We start from the raw sequence: 19,042 nt of genomic DNA, 5'->3' as shown, positions 1-19,042 counted from the left end.
GTATTGATTGTAGCATGGTTATAAAACATAGCATGATGAAACCTTGTCATATGTCACTGCTAATCCATGTGGAAAAAAATGCCCAGTGGATCAAAGCAACAATGCTTGTTTTTTTTTTACATCCATTCAGAGCCATTAGTACCTGTCTAACCGGAAGGGGAAAATTAGAACAGGGGCAGGATCTGTGTTTGAGTGCTAGACAGCGAGTAAGTATGTTTACTGAACTCCTCTCTCAAACATGTATAATTGGGGTGATGTAGAAAGGGGTGTATGTGTGTGTGTGTCTGTGAGTGTGTGTGTCTGTGAAAGAGGGAGAGATATTGGGGGACAGGGTTAAAGTGAGATGGATGGGGGTAGAGGGAGAGATCACTGTTCTCTCTTGGTGACAGAGCTTGTTGCTATGGAGCTGCCTCTCCTATTGGTGAAGGCATCAGCCAATAGAAACGCCGCTCTTACTGTTTCATCATTGAGAATTTTTCCTTTCTCTTCTGGTCTCTCTCTCTCCCTCTCCCTCTCTCTCAAGCTTTCTCAAATGCTCCTTGGCAGGGAGGAGTGGAGGAGTTGCATAAGGTTTGCAATGGGATCCAGGTTTTTACCTGACACATTTATTTTTAGAGCATGGAACTGAAAGAGAGAAACAGCAGTGATTTTCACCAGCTCTCACTCACTCGCTCTCTCTCTCTCTCGCTCGCTCGCTCTCTCTCTCACACTTTTGCTTGATGGTGATTGACACTTGAGCATGCATGCCCTCAGTTACTTCCTGCTAATGTCCTGGACTGAAGAGATGAACAAAAAACTTTAGTTTTATGGACTTTTTGCATGCATTGATATCTCTCTCTCACTCTCCCTCCCTCTCTCTCTCGTTCTTTTTTGCATTCTCAGTCTACTTCGTCAGAGTGAGGATCCCCTTCTGCAGCCTCACCCTTCCCCTCCCTCTCCATCTATTCCTACTTGGATCAAGCTGTGTGTGTGTTTGTGTGTGTGTGTGTGTGTTGCTGACGCCATCCTCCTCCTCCTCACATCCTACTCAGTCCAGTGGGACCAACTCTGACTCATACTTTTACGCCCCCATCTTCCTCTCTATATATCTTTTTCTATAAACCCATTTTTTTTATCTTTGTCATTATTGAAGTCTAGTGCTCTTTGCCTGAATTAACATTCACTGCATAATCTCTCATTCATATTCTTACAAATGAATTCATGCTTCTTCCCTGTGCTCCTAGGCGTCCGCTCTTTGTACAAGTGTACACCTGTTAACAGCCGCTCAACACATGCACTGCATTGTACACAGCTGGTTATAAGTTCACCCAATATTCATTCATGTTTTAATCCAGCTGTCATTTCATGCAATAATATATATTACTGTACAAATTTAACTTCAAAAAAGAAAAGCGTGCAGCAGAATGGCATTATAATGTTTAATAGGGACATGTAATTCTCATATAGGGCCATGATATTCAGTGACACTTATGGTCTTTATTAATTATACCACATAACGGTTCAGTTTTCATATTTAATTTGCTAGTATTTTTGTATGGCCACAAGGCTCGGGCAGTAGTTCCTGCAGTCTAATGAACAGTAGGTTTATATTAACAAGCTCGCTCTAATACACTGAGCATTTTATAGTTACAGCTTGCGTACAGGTGGACACGCTCTTGGACACGCCATATAAGCTAATAACAATATATGAAGTTGTTTAACTATGAAAATCTCGTATTGAACTCTTCTGGTATGAGCGTGATCGCTTGTTGACCGACTATCCTGACTGAAGTTACCACATAAACGGTTTAAAAAAAAAAAAAAAAAAAAATCATAAGCATGATGAAAATTTACTAGTTATTTCCACTATATCAGTTTACATGCACTGTCCACTTTAATAGGAACACCTGCTCATTTATGTAGTTATTCAGTCATGTAGCAGCAGCACAGTGCATAAAATCCTGCAGATTTGTACTTTTTTGTTGTTGTTGTTGTTGAGTTAATGTTTATATCAAACATCAAAATGGAATGAAAAAGATCAGTGACTTTAACCATGGTATGACTGGGAATACCAGATGGGCTGGATTAAGGCAGTTTAAGAAGCTGTTGTTTTCCTGGGATTTTCACACAACAGTCACAAGCCTAAACAGAACTTTTCTGTTTATCATGGGTATAAAGAGTTACCGAGTTACTGTAGCTCTTGTAAGCTCAGCCCAGTCTGGTCATTCTCCTCTGATCTCTCTCAACACCAGGGTGTTTTATATCAGCTGCCATCCCACGGTTTAAATCATTGAGATCACACTTTTAATTCATTCTGATGTTCCATGTGAACATTAACTAAAGCTCTTGATGTGTATGTGTATGAATTTATTCATTGTGCTGCTGCCACATGATTAGCTGATTAGAAACGTGCATAAACACACAGGTGACAGATGTGGACAACGTGTGTGTGTGTGTGTTATTTTTAAACTTTAATATCAAACTGAAAACTGTGCATCCATAAAATGTGCTGTTTCGATCACATTTCTGTATTCAGATCTCTTCTAAAATTGTGAAGATATAATGATATAAGATTTAGTGTAAATAGCCCAGCTGGGTCAGTCACGATTTTTGGTTCCTAGCCCAGAATAATCGCAGCTGAATTTAGCACACATGGTCTTAAAGCGTTATCAGACAGCATTGTTGGGGAGCTAGGTCTGAGACTGAGGCGCCAAAGACAATTAGTAGAAATGTATTTTTTTTGACGATGTGGTGAATCTTGTCTTTATTATGTATCTTTATTTAAAAAAAAAAAAAGAAATCCAAAAAAGACCTTGCACAATACAAGACCTTGCAGAATAAGTGTATTCTATTTTAAAAAGTACATTATGTCTGAGAAGTCAGGCAGCATGGTGTAACTGAAGCGCTGGAGCCAGGACTTTCTGCTGAAGTGAAGGGAGGGAGCGTAGAGAGAAATGGTCAAAAATAGGCACAGTCTAGCAAAGTGTAGGAGGAGAGGGTTAGCAGTGGCACTGCTGGGAGAGACAGTCTCTCTCTCTCTCTCTCTCTCTCTCTCTCTCTCTCTCTCTCTCTCTCTCAGTGGACTGCTGCACTAATGGCAAGTGTGTAATTTATGCGTGACTAACATGGGAAGTGGAAATACATGTGTAACAGTACATCATGTTGCCCCTACACACACACACACACACACACACACACACACACACACACACACACACACACACACACACACTGAGAGGGATACACAGTAGTCCATTATACTCTAATACTATTATTAGTGCAAAATTAAGATTGTGTAATGTTTGATCTTTTTCGTGACTGTTCACAAAAGGGCTTTGATGGATTCCCTTAGTTAAATCATAATAATGCCCTTTGTAGTGTGCAAATGAGCCTCACAACTAATAACATTTTGCTACGTGATTCTCCTGATTGTCCTAAAGCGTTGCTGTCGGTGTTCATGATCATGTTGCAATGTATAGCAAAATAACTACAGTATTGTATTTTATCTTTTACAGACCTGTAATTTTATATATTTATTCATTCATTCCCCATTATTAGCAGCTCTGCTTCATAGGGACCATATCCCTGTTTTCCCAGCATGCTGAGCAGAATGCTGAACTGTAATATTGGTTATGGGCAGCAGTGGTTAAGGTTCTGGGTTACTAATTCAAGCAAGGCCCTTAACCATCTTTGCTGAAGGGTTGCTGTAGCATGACCCTGCACTCTAACCCTAACTTACTAAACAGGTCGTTGAATAAGTGAAGACAAGCTTCACTGTGCTTAAAACTATATGTAATGAATAATGGCTTCTTCTACTTATCCTGGATAGAGTTTCCTCTTGGACTATATGAGCAGCACTGCTAAATTGATTTCCCTGAAATGAATATCAGATAAGTATCGTCGTATTCAAGGCCATGTTTGGTCTATCATTAGACAATCGCAAGATGATGCCTTAGTCTATGAATAGGAAGGACAGGTTTCCTCTCTCCTCGGGTTTTAGCTTTTATATATACTGTACATACACGTCACAGACACACTTAGTGTTCTCCTGTTGTGTGTTCCACTCCCTTATGATGCTGCATAAAAAAAGGTCTGGCGACTCTGAGGGATTCGTATTTAACTCGCATCCTTGCTAAAACACTATTTGCATTGTGCACAGTGATGCAGATTTGCACACCATTTCTAAAGCGTGGCTCTGCAGCTACGCTCACACTTGAATCCCATATCTGCGTCACGACCCAGATATGCACATGTGCGTCTGCGCTAATCGAGAGAAAAATAAAAATTTTTTTTTGGATATCTCTACATTGTTTGAAAGTGGAGAGCAGTTTTAAAACTGCACAGTTTGATCCATATTTTTATCTGCCATGTTTGGCATATGGCATATATCTGTGTCTGCAGTGCACAGTTTGGATTTGACCATCATTTAGCTGAGCACATGTTCACATACACCCACGCGGCCACAGAGCCCTTGTGTGCACGCTTATACACACACTCACACAATAGATATACAGTAGGGAAAATAATTCAGAAAAAACTTTCAAAAATGTTATAAATTAATTTAATCCCCTACCAACAAGCAAGAGTTCTGACCCCACAGACCAGTTATGTGCCAATGAGGCACACAAATTAGGAGTATTTTCCTACAGGGACATGACTAATCTTAACTTATTATGTGTATAAAAGACACCAGTCACAGATTCAAACCTCTCCACCACCATGGGTAAGACCAAATAGCTTTCAAAGGATGTCAGGGACAAAAGTATAGACCTGCACAAGGCTGGAATGGGCTACAAGACCATCAGCAAGAAGCCTGGTGAGAGATACCACTGTCGGCAGGATCATTCGAAAATAACAAGAAAGAAATACAAGATTAGTCAATGTCCTCGCTCTGGAGCTCCATGGAAGATCTCACCACGTGGAGTAAGGATGATTTCGAAAAACGTGAAGGATCTGTATACATTTTAACATGGGAGGAGCTTGTTAATGATCTCAAGGGAACTGGGACCACAGTCAGAAAGAAAACTATTGGTAACACACTTCACCAGTGAATACCTGAATGATTCAGGGAAGGCTTAGGAGAAGCTGATGTGCTCAGATAAGACCAAAATGGTATCAATTTGACTCGTCAAGAAATGCTGAATATGACCCCAGGAACAGGCTTTGGGGCTGTTTCTCTCCTAAGGGTACAGGAAGACTTCACCACCTCGAGGGGCCGACAAACGGGGCATTGCACCGTCCAATTTTGGATGAGAACCTTCTGGCCTCAGCCAGAACACTGTTGTGGATGGTCTTTCAGCATGCTAATGACCTAAAACATACAATGAAGGCAACAAAGGAGTAGCTCAAGAAGAAGCACATTAAGATCCTGGAGCTCTGAGGACCCACGATGAACCATATACAGTATATGAACCATAGTCATGTGCATTTACAGGATGTCAACATGAACCAACAATTCTTCCGTGAATCATTCCTGCACTTTATTTGTCATCAGCCCCAGAAAATAGACCCAAATTACCCCCCCCCCCCTCTCTGACTCTGTCTCTGACTCTGTCTCTGTGCATGTGTTTGTGTTAAAGAGCCAGCACTTATGATGCCCATGTGTTTGCATGCAAGGGTAACCTTGTGTTCATAGCCTTGACCAGGCTGGTGATCTTTAGATTGTTTTTGAACTGTCCAGAACAAATGAGGACACACGGTTTCCATAGTTACCAGCACGGAGCCCAAACATGCTGTTTAACACAGTGGGACGTGGTGTTTGACTTTGGTAAAACAGACAACCAGTTTTTTAATTTTATTTATTTATTTATTAATTAAACGCTTCCTATCCAGATTTTTTGCTTCTGCTTTCTTTTCATTTTTAATTTTAATATCACCCCTCAGCCTTTGCTCGCATTCGTGCAAACAGACACAGCTGAAAATGGTGTTTATGTCGCCTTGGCAACTCTTGCTGTCCTGTAGAAAAGGGGGAATTTGTGCACCATGACAGGGGAGTGAATGAAAGCCATCGTTCATTCATGAACATTCTTTGCTCTCGTTTTCTGTCACTGAAGATTTGATTCACTTCAGAGTTTGAATTCCGAGTCTTGTGTTACATAACAGCAATACTGTTGCGTGGTTGTGTGTGTGTGTGTGTGTGTGCGCGTGCGTGGTGTCCTGGAAAGTGTAGGGATGTGTGTGGGTGAATGGTCAGCAGTGTCATGAATTACAGATGACGTCTTTTCAGCAGTCGGGAATCCCTCCTCTTTATGCTTGCATGCACTCTCTCTCTCTCCGTGTGTGTGTGTTTGTTACTGCGCCCCTCTCGCTCTATTGCTCACATACGCACTTTCCCCCTCCCTCTTGCAGCCCCGTCTCTGCAGTATGACGTCATTACTGGAGGTTCCTCTCTCCTTGCAGCACCTGCTGTTTTGCTTCCTTCACTTAAAGGCACACAGGCATCGAGAGCCTGAGGCTTTGTAGCGTCAAATGACGATACTTTTTTTTCTCTTGCATGTTTATAGTCATGTATTCATTTTTTTTGGCAGATGGTTGGTTACTCAGCCCTGCCATTCTGTTTGTCACCACACAGGCACATCCAGCTGAAAGGAGTGTATGAACAAAATGCTGACCTTTAGCTTGTCATATGACTCTCTCTGTATTTAAGACACAAGTCATGCTGTATCACTCATTGAGCATGTACAATACTTATTCACTCCTTTGCGATTTCTTTTTCATTTTTCCGCAACTTTTCCCCCCCTTTGGATGACTCACTCATTAACGTTCTCCACTCTGTTTCTCCAGCAGGAGGGGTTGATGTGACAGTGTGTGACGAACTGCAAGATGCAGGAGCACTGAGGACACACACTCTCACCATGGCGTGTCCCCCTTCCCTTTCCCCTGTTTAATAGCACCATCTGTCCAACATCTTGTCTCTGGGGCTTCAGAGTGGAGCCCCACACACCAACACACTACAGTTTCAGGTAGTGACCTTTTTTGTCTTTGATATTTATGCTTCATTAGTATAGAAGCTATGTTGTTGAACAAAGCCTTCTTTTTTCTGCCTCTTTTTTTCTCAGTCTTCTGTGTTTGTCTGTGTAGAAGGTGTGTGTGTGCAAGCACGAGAGTCCGGTTCTAGCCTCTTTGCTGAAGGAAGATGTCTGTGGTATTGCCCCTGGATGGGGTAAGAGAGGGGGAGAGTGTGCTGAGTACTGAAACTCCTGCTGCTAGCCGCTGTAAAGGAACCACTACCACACTGATCAAAGACAACAACACCGAGAGCAACGGCGGCGAGCTCGACGACAACCTCACACAAGACACACAGGTAAAAACAGCTAGCACACGAACTGTCAAGAACAGGATGTCACTCTGAGCTTTTAGAGTAGTGTTGCACACAGCAATTATAATCAGGATCTTCACTTTTACTTCAGGCTCATACTATTCTACTGTTCTTATGGCTCATAGTGATCTCTTCTTCTTCTTCTTTTTTATCCACTCAGGGAAAGCACACTCTGCCCTATTCCACATACAGCAGATATCAAAAGTCTACACACCCCTCTTACAATAGCAGGTCTTTGTGACGTGAACAAAACGAAACCAAGATAAACCATGTCAGAACTTTTTCCACTCTTAATGTAAGATTACAACATATAAAAATGAAAACCAAACATTTTAGAGGAAAATGTTACAATAATCTGATTGTATAATTGTGCACACCTTTTTATAATTAGAGACGACGCTCCGTTTACCGATCGCTTTCGTATCCTGTATCAAAGTGAATATTACACAGCTCTCATGACTATAAATAATTCTGATTAATCCCAAATAGTTTTCTTTAGCTTTGTGGTTTTATTTGCTTGCAGAATCCATGGCTCTCAAAGAGCTTATTAAGGATGCATGGAGTCAGCATGAGGCTTTAGAGCTGCTTGTCTTCAGCCAGAATTGTAGCTGTTATCAAGGTGGAGAGACTCATGAATAGCTACAAATGCCAGTCGCATTTAGTAAAGAACACCTTCAGGTGTCTACTAGAGAGCTGGAGATAAAAAGGAATTTCACCTTTCAGCACAAAACTGACCTGAAACATGCATCCAAATCCATACAGTGTCATGATCAATAGATGCTTAAGGTTTTTGAATGGTTTTGAGCCCAGGCCTGCAAAGAAGAGTGGGAAATTTTGCCAGATGAGCAAAGTAGCATGCTTATAAACTGTGAGGAACCCAAAAAGACCAAGTGGTGAAAATAAAATCAAAAGGTGCATCAATAAATTATTAGTTCAGTGGTGTGCAAACATACAGCTAGATTATTGTACATTGTACAGACTGTTTCTGATTTTCTTTCGCTTAATCTTTAGATGATTTAATTTTACCTTGATGATAGAAAAAGTTCTGACATGATTTGTCTTGCTGACATGCTCCATCTTATTTTTTTAACTGGGGTGTGTAGACTTTTTAGATCCATTCTACATGAGCTCACCGAAACCCATGATTAGCTAATCTTCTTGTGATTGTCAGGGTAGAGAGAGTAACCCATCATTTATATCCAGAGAACACAAATTTGCTCTCTTGACTCTGACACACAGATAGCTGTGACATCTTCGGCAATGAAACATACAATCTCCTTGTTTGAGAGTAAGCACCTCAGCTTTAGATGTGTGAACAAGAAGGGCAAAAATATAGTACCTTGTGCTAATTGCTTTGACATTATTCCCACTAGAGGACGTTTTTTGACATGCAGATGCTGAATGCTGCCAGACATCTTTTGGTTTTATCTGGGCAATTTAAGGACCGATTGCTCAAAACATTTACTCTTCTAATATACAGTATACATGTTCAGTATGTAATAAATCTCTGTAACGCAGCTCAATAATCTTCAGGTTTCATCAACAGGTATAGCTATAGAAGAACCCAGCTGCTGTAATGACCTCCAGATTTGCTTGTGATCACATATTTTTGTGGAATGGGAGATTATTTGATAAAAGCTCCTACACTATTCACTACAGGTCGCATGGCATTTAACGTGCAGCATCTACAATTCACTTGGTACAGAGCCCAAATTTTTATGGCTGTTCATTTTGTAGTACTGGTCCTTGTAAAAAGGTTGCATTTTGGAGCGGTTGAAGATGAATGGATTGAGCGTTCCACTTAATCCAGGCACCGATAATAAAATGAGCTGCTTTTAAAGCCATTGTGGCAAGCAATTGGAGCGGAATGGCAGAAATTGCGGAACAATTTGTTCATCGTCTCTTTTCTAAATTAAAATCCGTAATTCTGTTGTCTATATTACGATTTAGCGTTCACAAATTTTACTACGTTTCAGTTAGTTTCAATTTCATCATTGTCATTTGTGATCAGTTCATCTCATAAAGCAATATATTGTACATTTGTCGTGATCGCTTTGATTTGAGGACTGCAGAATGGCTGTTGCAATTTCCTGTATTTTGAGTATTGTATGAATAGAGATGTATATAATGTATTTCTGCAATATTAAATGCAATCTGAAATGCTCTGGTTTTTTCTTGTTTTTTTCCCCAACGCTGTGCCACAGAAACGCTGTCAAAACCATGGCCATAGCAGGAAAAGAGCCAAGGTAAACACTGCTGGATGATGTACTGTAGTACCATGTTGCCATGAGTGGTGTTTGCTAATTCTCCTGGCAAACTTTCAAGTATCACAGAGGAAAGACAACATGCACAGAAACACATACACACAGATTTCAGGTAGATATGACTCACAGGCTTTAGATGCGACTCACAGGCTTTAGATGCAAGTGTGAAGGCTTTAGATGCACTGAGTCATTCACTCAGTGCTTTTGAGAAAATTCATAGGAAACGTAACAACAGCAAAAACATATTATAAATATTGAATAAAGCAGAGATTTAATTATGTATTCGGTGATGTTCATTTTAGTCCAATGCCAAGCTAAAGCTGGTGAGGAGCCTAGCAGTATGCGAGGAGTCATCAGGCATGTTTTCTAGTGATGGACCTGCAGAGAGCCAGGTACTGCACCATGCCCTTCTCAGACCTCCCAGAAGCGTTGAACTGTTTCCTGCAAAACTGTGTACTGAGTATTTTTCCCCTTTTATCATTTATATCCTAAACTCTTTAGGACATTATTCAGCTCCACATCAGCTGTCCGTCAGACAAAGAAGAAGAGAAGTCTTCTAAAGATGAATATGAGAGTGAGGAAAGGGAGAAAAAGGACAAAACTCCACACAAGATGCTCTCTCGTGGTAAGTTCCCCTGTGTGAGAGGGTGAGGGTGTGTGGGGGAGTGTGTGTAGGTGGGGAGTGCCGGGGGGTGGGAGTGTATGTGTGTGGGGGAGTGTTTGTGGGAGTTTGTGTGCGGGTGGGGAGTGTGTGCGGGTGGGGAGTGTGTGCGGGTGGGGAGTGTGTGCGGGTGGGGAGTGTGTGCGGGTGGGGAGTGTGTGCGGGTGGGGAGTGTGTGCGGGTGGGGAGTGTGTGCGGGTGGGGAGTGTGTGCGCGTGAGTGTGTGTGTGTGTGAGGAGTGAGTGTGTGTGAGGAGTGAGTGTGTGTGAGGAGTGTGTGTGTGTGTGTGTGTGAGGAGTGAGTGTGTGTGCGCGTGAGTGTGTGTGTGTGCGCGTGTGTGCGCGTGTGTGTGCGTGTGAGTGCGTGTGTGTGCGTGTGAGTGCGTGTGAGTGCGTGTGTGTGCGTGTGAGTGCGTGTGAGTGCGTGTGAGTGAGAGTGTGTGTAAATGTTTAAAGGCTGCAATCACCTTAATTAATAACCAGGTCTGATTTGATGTCTTTCTGTTCATTTGAAGAGATACTTATCATGTTAGTATTTATTTCTGCTAACAGAATATTTGGGAGTCACTGTTTGTTGTATAATAACCGTATTTCTGAAAAGTTGTTTAGCATTTTTTTCACAGTAGAACACTTGAGATGACAATAGCAGACTAGACTTGTGATTTATTTTTGAAATAAACATCCCAATAGGAGCGTCTGAACAGATCATTTCAGCCACTCGGCTCTGATGTTCCCTAATGAATGCTCGGAAAGCACTCAAGATTTCCTAATGACCAGCTCGGTTTGTGCTCCAGGCACTTCTAGTGTAACAGATAGTTGTTTACCCCGAGGATGACCCATTGCTACAGGCCTTGACATTTCTTCATTTTTTTTTTTCTTTTTTCATACGGCATGCTACTCATGCTCAAGTGGCATGCTACACTAATGAAATTACCTTTTCTATTTGGGGAGTGGGAGGTGACCACAGAGATGTGAGAAGGCAACATTAACTTCCATTTTTCCTTCTTTTCGGTACAAAACTGCTCTGAATCCAGAGTCTAGATGGATGGTGGGATATAGACTTACTGTCCTGTTTTTCTCCTTGCTGCAGACTCCAGTCAGGAGTACACCGATTCCACAGGCATCGACGTGCATGAGTTCTTGGTGAACACACTGAGAAACAACCCCAGGTACAAATTTATTTATTTATTATTCATATTTTGGATTGTTTACATAATTTAGTCGTCTTTGGTCTGTCCCATCATATTTGACAGCTACAGTTTGAGAGGTTGAAGGTTTCACATGCTTTCACTGAGACACAGTCTTAAAGCTCCTTCTGGACAAACCTCTTTGTATCAGTGACTACATATGTTTTATATCTGTTTATATGGAACATTCTCCATAAAAGTCTCTGTAGAGGTTACTATAGAATCGATGCCATATTAGATCGAACACCTTCATATTAACCTGGTATCTGGCTCTCCTGTCAGAACTAGACATATAATCATGCTTTTGAACAATGAGATTTAAGCATTCGACAGTACTGCGAATTTCTTAGTTTCTTTAGTGGCATGTTACTAATTTAACTTTAGTAATGTTTGTCATTGTATGGTTGGACAGAATTTGTCTGTATTTTTATTTATTTATTTGGATAACAGAAGGTTTTTTCTTGGTCTGTTGTATATTATTATTACTGACCCGTCTCTTGTCATTTTTTTTACCCACTTGGGCAGGGACAGAATGATGCTGCTGAAGCTGGAACAAGATATACTGGAGTTTATTAATGATGATAAGTAAGTGTGTGGTGTGTGTGTGTGTGTGTGTGTGTGTGTGTGTTCAATATGTTCTCACAGGTTACAGAGGTATTTCACAATGGACATTATTGAGATTGTAAAATACTATAGTTGATGTGTAGATTTGTAAAGATTATAGGATTTTGTTGCTTTATATACCAGAACTAAAAAGGAAATAATTAGCATGGTCATGAAGCTATGAAAAAATAACCCAGAATATTGAAGTTTATAGAAAAATAAATACTGTTCAGACCATCAGCTGTGCAAGCAAAGTGTTTCAGCAAGTTGTTTGGCAAGACAGTGTAAGGCAGTGGATTTGTCAAGAATTGTAAATTTGTGCATTGGTAAGTTCATCCCTGTTGTCACTGAAATGTGTTTACGGCACCTTGTTGGTATCTCCAAGCTTTGCTTTTTGATTTGTTTCCTGAATACTTAAAGGCAGGGTCTCCGATTTTTGAAAGCCAATGTCAACATTTGAAATCACCAAAACAAACACACACCTAACCCAAATGGGTCCCACCCCCAACCCAAATGTATCGATGGCTCCACCCACACACATGCGTAACCCAGGCGACTAATGGAAAGAAATGTGTCTATCATAGCTGAAGGGAAGAACAATACGATTGCAGATAAACAAACAAGCAAAAATGACACACAAGCATAATCATGCAAAGGACAGCATATATTAGTTCTGTGTAACAAAGCAAAACCAACGTTACTCACCTATCGAGAAAGGAAAAAGCAACCTCAGCGTCTTAAGTAAAGTTGGCCGCATATTTACAGATTTGAGTTTCCCGAGTCAATAACTCCTGAACTATATGCTGTCACTAGCAAAACACAGTTTTAGCTGCCTCTCTACATTACTACGATAGAAAAGAGGTGTTATTTGTGTAGTAACAGCGTTTAGCTCAGCAGTTATTGACTCGGGAAACTCCAGTCTGTAAATATGTTTCCAACTTTCTGCTCCTTCAGTTCCATTCCTACTTCTATATTAGCACGGGTCCTACTTCTTGCCTTATCGTAAGCCTTTCATTGCTTTCTTTTTTGTCTGTTTTTATCTGCCATGTCAATGCTAAAACCGCTTTCTGCTAATGTCACACACGCGCACTGAACACTCTCTCCGCCACATATTGACAAGACACGCCCCTTTCTGCTCATTGGCTACACGTTTGTTTTGATTTTTGTTTACTATTCGGCCCGACTCGGGTTTCTGAAGCATTCCTCAAAAATCTGAGACTTTGCCTTTAAGAGGATTTTAAAAGTAGTAGAATTTATTATTAGAGAGGGAATTGGAAATTAGTTCAAGAATTCATTTAATATATTTTTGTTTTATAGCAATCAGTATAAGAAGTTCCCCCAGATGACCTCATACCATCGCATGCTGCTACATCGAGTAGCAGCTTATTTTGGCATGGACCATAATGTGGATCAAACCGGCAAAGCGGTCATCATCAATAAGACATGCAACACCCGCATGTAAGCAGTTTTCACAGTATTGTGTTTTTAATTACAATTTTTTCAAAATACATTTATTATACTCCTGTAGTTGCCTCAGTTTTAAAGAATGTGAATTTAAAAATGTGAATAAGTATTTAAGAAATAATTTGGCTTGATGTAAAAACAGCACACTTATTATTAATGCTGTTATTAATTATTAGTAGATCTAATTAAGGTATTGGGTTTTGTGACTATTAATTATGATGTTAATCACTCTTTCTCTTTCTTGCACTCTCTCTTTCTCTTGCTTTCTCTCGCTCTCTTTCTCTCTTGCTCTCTCTCGCTCTCTCTCTTTCTCTCTCAGCCCCGAACAAAGGTTTTCTGAGCACATTAAAGATGACAGAACTATGGATTTCCAGAAGAAGTTTATCTTGAAGAGAGATGACGCAAGCATGGACAAAGATGACAACCAGGTGAGCTTCCACAGTACATCCAGTACAGTATCCACACTGAGCACTGAATTAGTTTCCCGTAAACTAATGGGCTTTGTACTGTTTCAGATTCGTGTTCCTCTACAGGATGGTCGTCGTAGTAAGTCTATCGAGGAGAGAGAGGAGGAATATCAACGTGTTCGGGATCGGATTTTTGCTCGGGAAGTAAGTGCACAAGAAAATACTTCTACTATTACTAATGCTGTTAATAATATACTTTAATAATCTACAAACAAAAAATAAAAAGGAAAAATATTTGAATATTTCTCTTTTTGTGATCTACCCTTATCACAGTAGCATGTAGGAAGTATGACTTTAATAATATTGTAGGATCAGAGCTCTTGGACCCAGCAGCTGTGTTTGTATTGTAGACATGTCCTATGACTATAACATTTGCTCCAATATATAGCTTTAAATTAGCCTAAACTCATTTAATAACTTATTTTGTAACAAATTTAATTTACTACTCATGTGCTAGGCCACGTGGAACAACTCTTTCTAAAGTTTTTAATCGGTAACAAAGTTTTTTATTTACCTTTTTGTGTTACAGAATATTTAGCGATAATTCTTCGATAAGTCTTCAGAGTGAATTAACAGATAGATTTCTAGCACAAAGTTTAGATTTGCATTTGTGAACAGTTGTGTGTTTGGGTATTCAGCTTAGCTGTGGAGCCCTTCGTAATGTGCAGGTGTTTTTTTCTTCACAGTCTTCACAAAACGGATACCTCAACGACAACAGGTAAGACACACCTACACCGATGAGCAACACAGGTTGGAGTGTGTGGGCACAAATCCATTGCTGCTGTGATTTTGTGTGCATGGAAGAGAGATTTGTGTAAAGGTATTAATGAATTGCTTAGTTTAACTGATTCCTGTTTCTTAAGTGCTGACACTAAAGTACTAGAATAGGTTTATACAAGGGCATTTCTAATCATATTTGTTGTTTAACATGTTTGGATTCTGGCTGATTCATTATTAATGCATTGTCTAAACTAAGATCTCTTACAGTATATTGAATGAGTGTATACATAAGAGTTATACCTTAATCATGAATTTTGTTAAAGCACCATGGAGCACATTTTTTAAAAGTTAAGCATTTTTTTTTTTTTTGCTGAGAAGCGGATGAGGTGGAGGAGTGCTGAGACAGATAAACACTGGGGGCTTGTGAGGAGAAATTCTGCGTTGTTTGCATTTCTTCTCTCCTCTATACAGCCAGAGGTCCATGATCAAATCAAACAAATCCATTTAAAATCTTACTTTAAGTTTTTGGGTTTCCCCCCCCCCAGCCTTTGTGTTGGACGCAGCCTGATAATGGCCTGTTTGTTCTATTTCTGATTTCTGATCTATCAAGACACGCCAAACACACACGTTGAGTCACTTCCTTCACCTCACACAATGCAGTAACTTGCAGCCTTTCTCTTCCCAATGTTACCCCACAGACTTTCTACTGAAGGCTACTCCTCTTCCTCCCAAAGGAGGAGGCAAATCTTTAGGTACTCAGTGTTTGCTGTGTGTTCCCATGCGCGTTTCCGTGACCAGCGTGTGTGCTTAGCGTCAGCTCGGTGCATGGCTGCTACAGTATGTGGATTTGAAACACGGCTGTTTAAGGGGGAGGGACTTGTTAAGTCACGACCATTCTTGCCCTTTTCTTTGATTGTGCACTTGCACTTTGGTGGGTGGGTGTGTGTGTGTGTGTATCTGTTTATGTGGGTCCAGGCTAAGCCTGGTTGCTATGGTTGCTGTGGGGAATGTTCTGGAACTGTCATTTGCTAACTAGCGCATGCTATGGAGTTATTTGTCGGGTGTCTTGCTATTCTCACAGCAGTATGCAAATCGTGTTAAACTTGTTGCTTTTGTTTTTGAAAAATGTGAAATGAACTATTTATATTTATTGCTTTAGTTTATTGGTGTGAACGAGAGAAATGGTGTACAAAAGAGAAAGGAGGAACCATGTGTACAATCTCTCTCTCTCTCTCTCTCTCTCTCTCTCTCTCTCTCTCTCTCTCTCTCTCGCTCTCTGCAGTACGTCTGTGTCAGTAATGGGCTGTGTAGGCAGCAGCTCATTCATTAATTGCATACACAAATGTTCGCTACATTACTGTACCTTTTAAAAGCACACCCTCTCACACACACAATCCAATAGTGTTTTGTATTCATTTATTTGTATAAGATTCCAGACTTCATGAATTCTTTTGACGCCTGGTTATTTGTACAATTTCTAAATATACTGAATATAATTCTGGTCTTCCGTCACTTGTCACACTCGCTTCATTTGCTTCACAGGACAAAAGTGAGTCACATTTATTTTTCATTTTAATTGGGAGAAATGGGAAGTCATATTTTCAACTTAAGCTCGAATTGTGAGTTTCTTACATTCGTTAGAACAATGATTTAGAGTGGGCTTGTTCTTCATATTTAGAATTAAGTTAAGAGTAAGGACATTTTATAGAAATACTAAAGGCTTCAGCAGCATTGAATTATTACTGTTTATTGTATATTAGACCACAACATGTCTGGATCCTTAAATTTGATTGTTCAGACAATGTGCATTATTTTTGTTTAACAGCACAATCAGTTGTAGCTGTAACATAAATGTAAAAATGTAAAAGATTTCTGCACTTATTCCAATATGTTATTGTTTCTATAGTAACAGCTCATACACAGTGACTTGCACAGAAACGTATGCTCCACATAATCTAAGACTAGTAATAAACTGATTTAAACATGTGTATCTTAACAAAATATATTATAATCATTTATGTTGTAATGTTTATTTGTTTCTATTTAAGGTTCATAGAAGAAGTTTAAGTTGTAAGTGCTTTGTAACAGTCAGAATTTCCAATAACACTCTTTAGGACAGAGGGATTTAAACTTTGTGTCCGTCTGTCTGTCTGACACACAACAGACAGACGGACCCAGAGAGAGAGAGCGAGACAGACAGACAGACGGACACAGAGAGAGAGTGAGACAGACAGACGGACACAGAGAGAGAGTGAGACAGACAGACGGACACAGAGAGAGAGTGAGACAGACAGACGGACACAGAGAGAGAGCGAGACAGACAGACAGACGGACACAGAGAGAGAGCGAGACAGACAGACGGGCACATAGAGAGAGAGAGAGAGACAGACAGACGAACACAGAGAGAGAGCGAGACAGACAGACGGGCACAGAGAGAGAGAGAGAGAGAGAGACAGACAGACGGACACAGAGAGAGAGCGCGAGACACAGAGCGACAGAGAGAGAGAGCGAGACAGACAGGCGGACACAGAGAGAGAGCGAGAGAGACAGAAAGACGGACAGAGAGAGAGAGAGAGAGAGACAGACAGTGACCGAGAGAGCGAGACAGACAGACAGATGAACACAGAAAGAGATCGAGGCAGACAGACAGACGGACACAGAGAGAGAGCGAGACAGACAGACAGACGGACACAGAGAGAGAGAGAGCGAGACAGACAGACAGACAGCCGGACACAGAGAGAGAGCGAGACAGACAGACAGACAGACGGACACAGAGAGAGAGCGAGACAGACAGACAGACGTACACAGAGAGAGAGAGAGAGAGAGAGAGAGAGAGAGAGAGAGAGACAGACAGACAGACGGACACACACACAGAGAGACAGACGGACACAGAGAGAGAGCGAAACAGACAGACAGACGGACACAGAGAGAGAGAGAGAGAGAGAGAGACGGACAGACAGACAGACAGGCAGACGGACACAGAGAGAGCAAGACAGACAGACGGACAGAGAGAGAGACAGACAGACGGATACAGAGAGAGAGAGAGACAGAGCAACGGACAGAGAGAGAGAGACAGACGGACACAGAGAGAGAGAGACAGACAGACAGACGGACACAGAGAGAGAGAGAGAGAGAGACAGACAGAGAGAGAGCGAGACAGACAGACAGACGGACACAGAGAGAGAGCGAGACAGACAGACAGCTGGACACAGAGAGAGAGCGAGACAGACAGACAGACGGACACAGAGAGAGAGCGAGACAGACAGACAGACGGACACAGAGAGAGAGAGCGAGACAGACGGACGGACACAGAGAGAGAGAGCGAGACAGACAGACAGACACACAGAATGACAGACAGACGGACACAGAAAGACAAACAGACAGACGGACACAGAGAGAGAGGGAGAGAGAGAAGGATTGGTGAGGAAATGACTATTTTGGCCGTATCATGAGAACAGGAACTAGTTAGTCATCCGGATATTCCACAGCATTAAATCAAACTATAAATCATGAACATTGTGTGACTACATTGCTTAATTTACAAAGAAATGTCTAGTCACAGGCAAATTGCTGTGCTATAAGTGGAGTACCACACTCCAGTACATGCTGTTATACTTCTCCTTCTATGAATGTGTCAGCAAGTTCCTGTTCCTGAGTTAACGTTCAGTGATGAGTAAGTTCTGTTCATCTGATCTACTTTTAGCTGCAAAATTAGTGGCGAAGAGTAAAAAGTTAGTCCAAGGGAAAACTACATTGTTAGGCTGTATGATAACGGTGTCAATGGCTTAATTCTGGGGGGAAAATGTAATAAAGATGTTTGAGAAGCCACTTTAACAAAGTCCAATATCTGTGAGAGAATCACATTAATCTAGCAAGGTTTTAGACAGGCTGTGGTCTAGTTGTTGAATAGCGAGGTACCGTAGAGAAATGGGCTACACACAATCAGTTCAGTTTGTAATTAAATGCTAAAATGTGTATCTGTGACGTGCCCGTTGTATTGGATTACTTGTAGTCGAGACTCACGTGGACAGTTTATTAGAAATGTGTTTTTCCAGTCCTCAACATATTTTTGAGCTTATTATCATCTTGTTCATGTTGCAGAAATGCCTTTGCAGGATTTAACAATTCAGTATGAAATGTCACATTAGCATATGATTAAGCAGAAGTCTGTTTATTTTCGGCTGTATATATCGTATACAGCTGAGGTGGTCGTCAGTCAAGTTCTAATCCAAGGTATACAGTGATTTTATAAACACTACCCACTTATGCACATCATCTTAATATACAGTCAGATCAGTTATCCTGGACTGTTCACTGTTATTTACCGATCTCTACATGCCAGAGATTGGTCTTACTACAGAATTTAGTCTGCTGACAATA

The 19,042-nt window shown here is 40.9% G+C and overlaps 1 protein-coding gene across 14 annotated transcripts in view; it reads left to right on the top strand.

Moving 5' to 3' along the window:
• Positions 1 to 19,042, top strand: part of LOC113642963 (R3H domain-containing protein 2) — a 50,268-nt gene that overhangs the window by 18,961 nt on the left and 12,265 nt on the right. For 6 of the 14 annotated variants that reach the window (XM_047813686.1, XM_047813693.1, XM_047813695.1 and 3 more), the window contains 12 exons: positions 6,763 to 6,941; positions 7,038 to 7,282; positions 9,502 to 9,543; positions 9,864 to 9,953; positions 10,063 to 10,186; positions 11,312 to 11,390; positions 11,934 to 11,993; positions 13,329 to 13,469; positions 13,795 to 13,903; positions 13,991 to 14,086; positions 14,611 to 14,660; positions 15,361 to 15,414. In XM_047813686.1, the coding sequence (XP_047669642.1) occupies positions 7,115 to 7,282; positions 9,502 to 9,543; positions 9,864 to 9,953; positions 10,063 to 10,186; positions 11,312 to 11,390; positions 11,934 to 11,993; positions 13,329 to 13,469; positions 13,795 to 13,903; positions 13,991 to 14,086; positions 14,611 to 14,660; positions 15,361 to 15,414 (1,013 nt within the window). In that variant the 5' untranslated portion in view covers positions 6,763 to 6,941; positions 7,038 to 7,114. Of the gene's footprint in view, positions 1 to 130; positions 207 to 6,762; positions 6,942 to 7,037; positions 7,283 to 9,501; positions 9,544 to 9,863; positions 9,954 to 10,062; positions 10,187 to 11,311; positions 11,391 to 11,933; positions 11,994 to 13,328; positions 13,470 to 13,794; positions 13,904 to 13,990; positions 14,087 to 14,610; positions 14,661 to 15,360; positions 15,415 to 19,042 lie in introns of all 14 variants that reach the window. The other 8 variants (XM_047813689.1, XM_047813691.1, XM_047813690.1 and 5 more) reach the window with 7 other exon arrangements.

This window comes from Tachysurus fulvidraco, chromosome 5, assembly GCF_022655615.1.
Source record: "Tachysurus fulvidraco isolate hzauxx_2018 chromosome 5, HZAU_PFXX_2.0, whole genome shotgun sequence".
NCBI lineage: Eukaryota > Metazoa > Chordata > Actinopteri > Siluriformes > Bagridae > Tachysurus > Tachysurus fulvidraco.
This window is presented reverse-complemented; position numbering and strand designations above follow the sequence as displayed.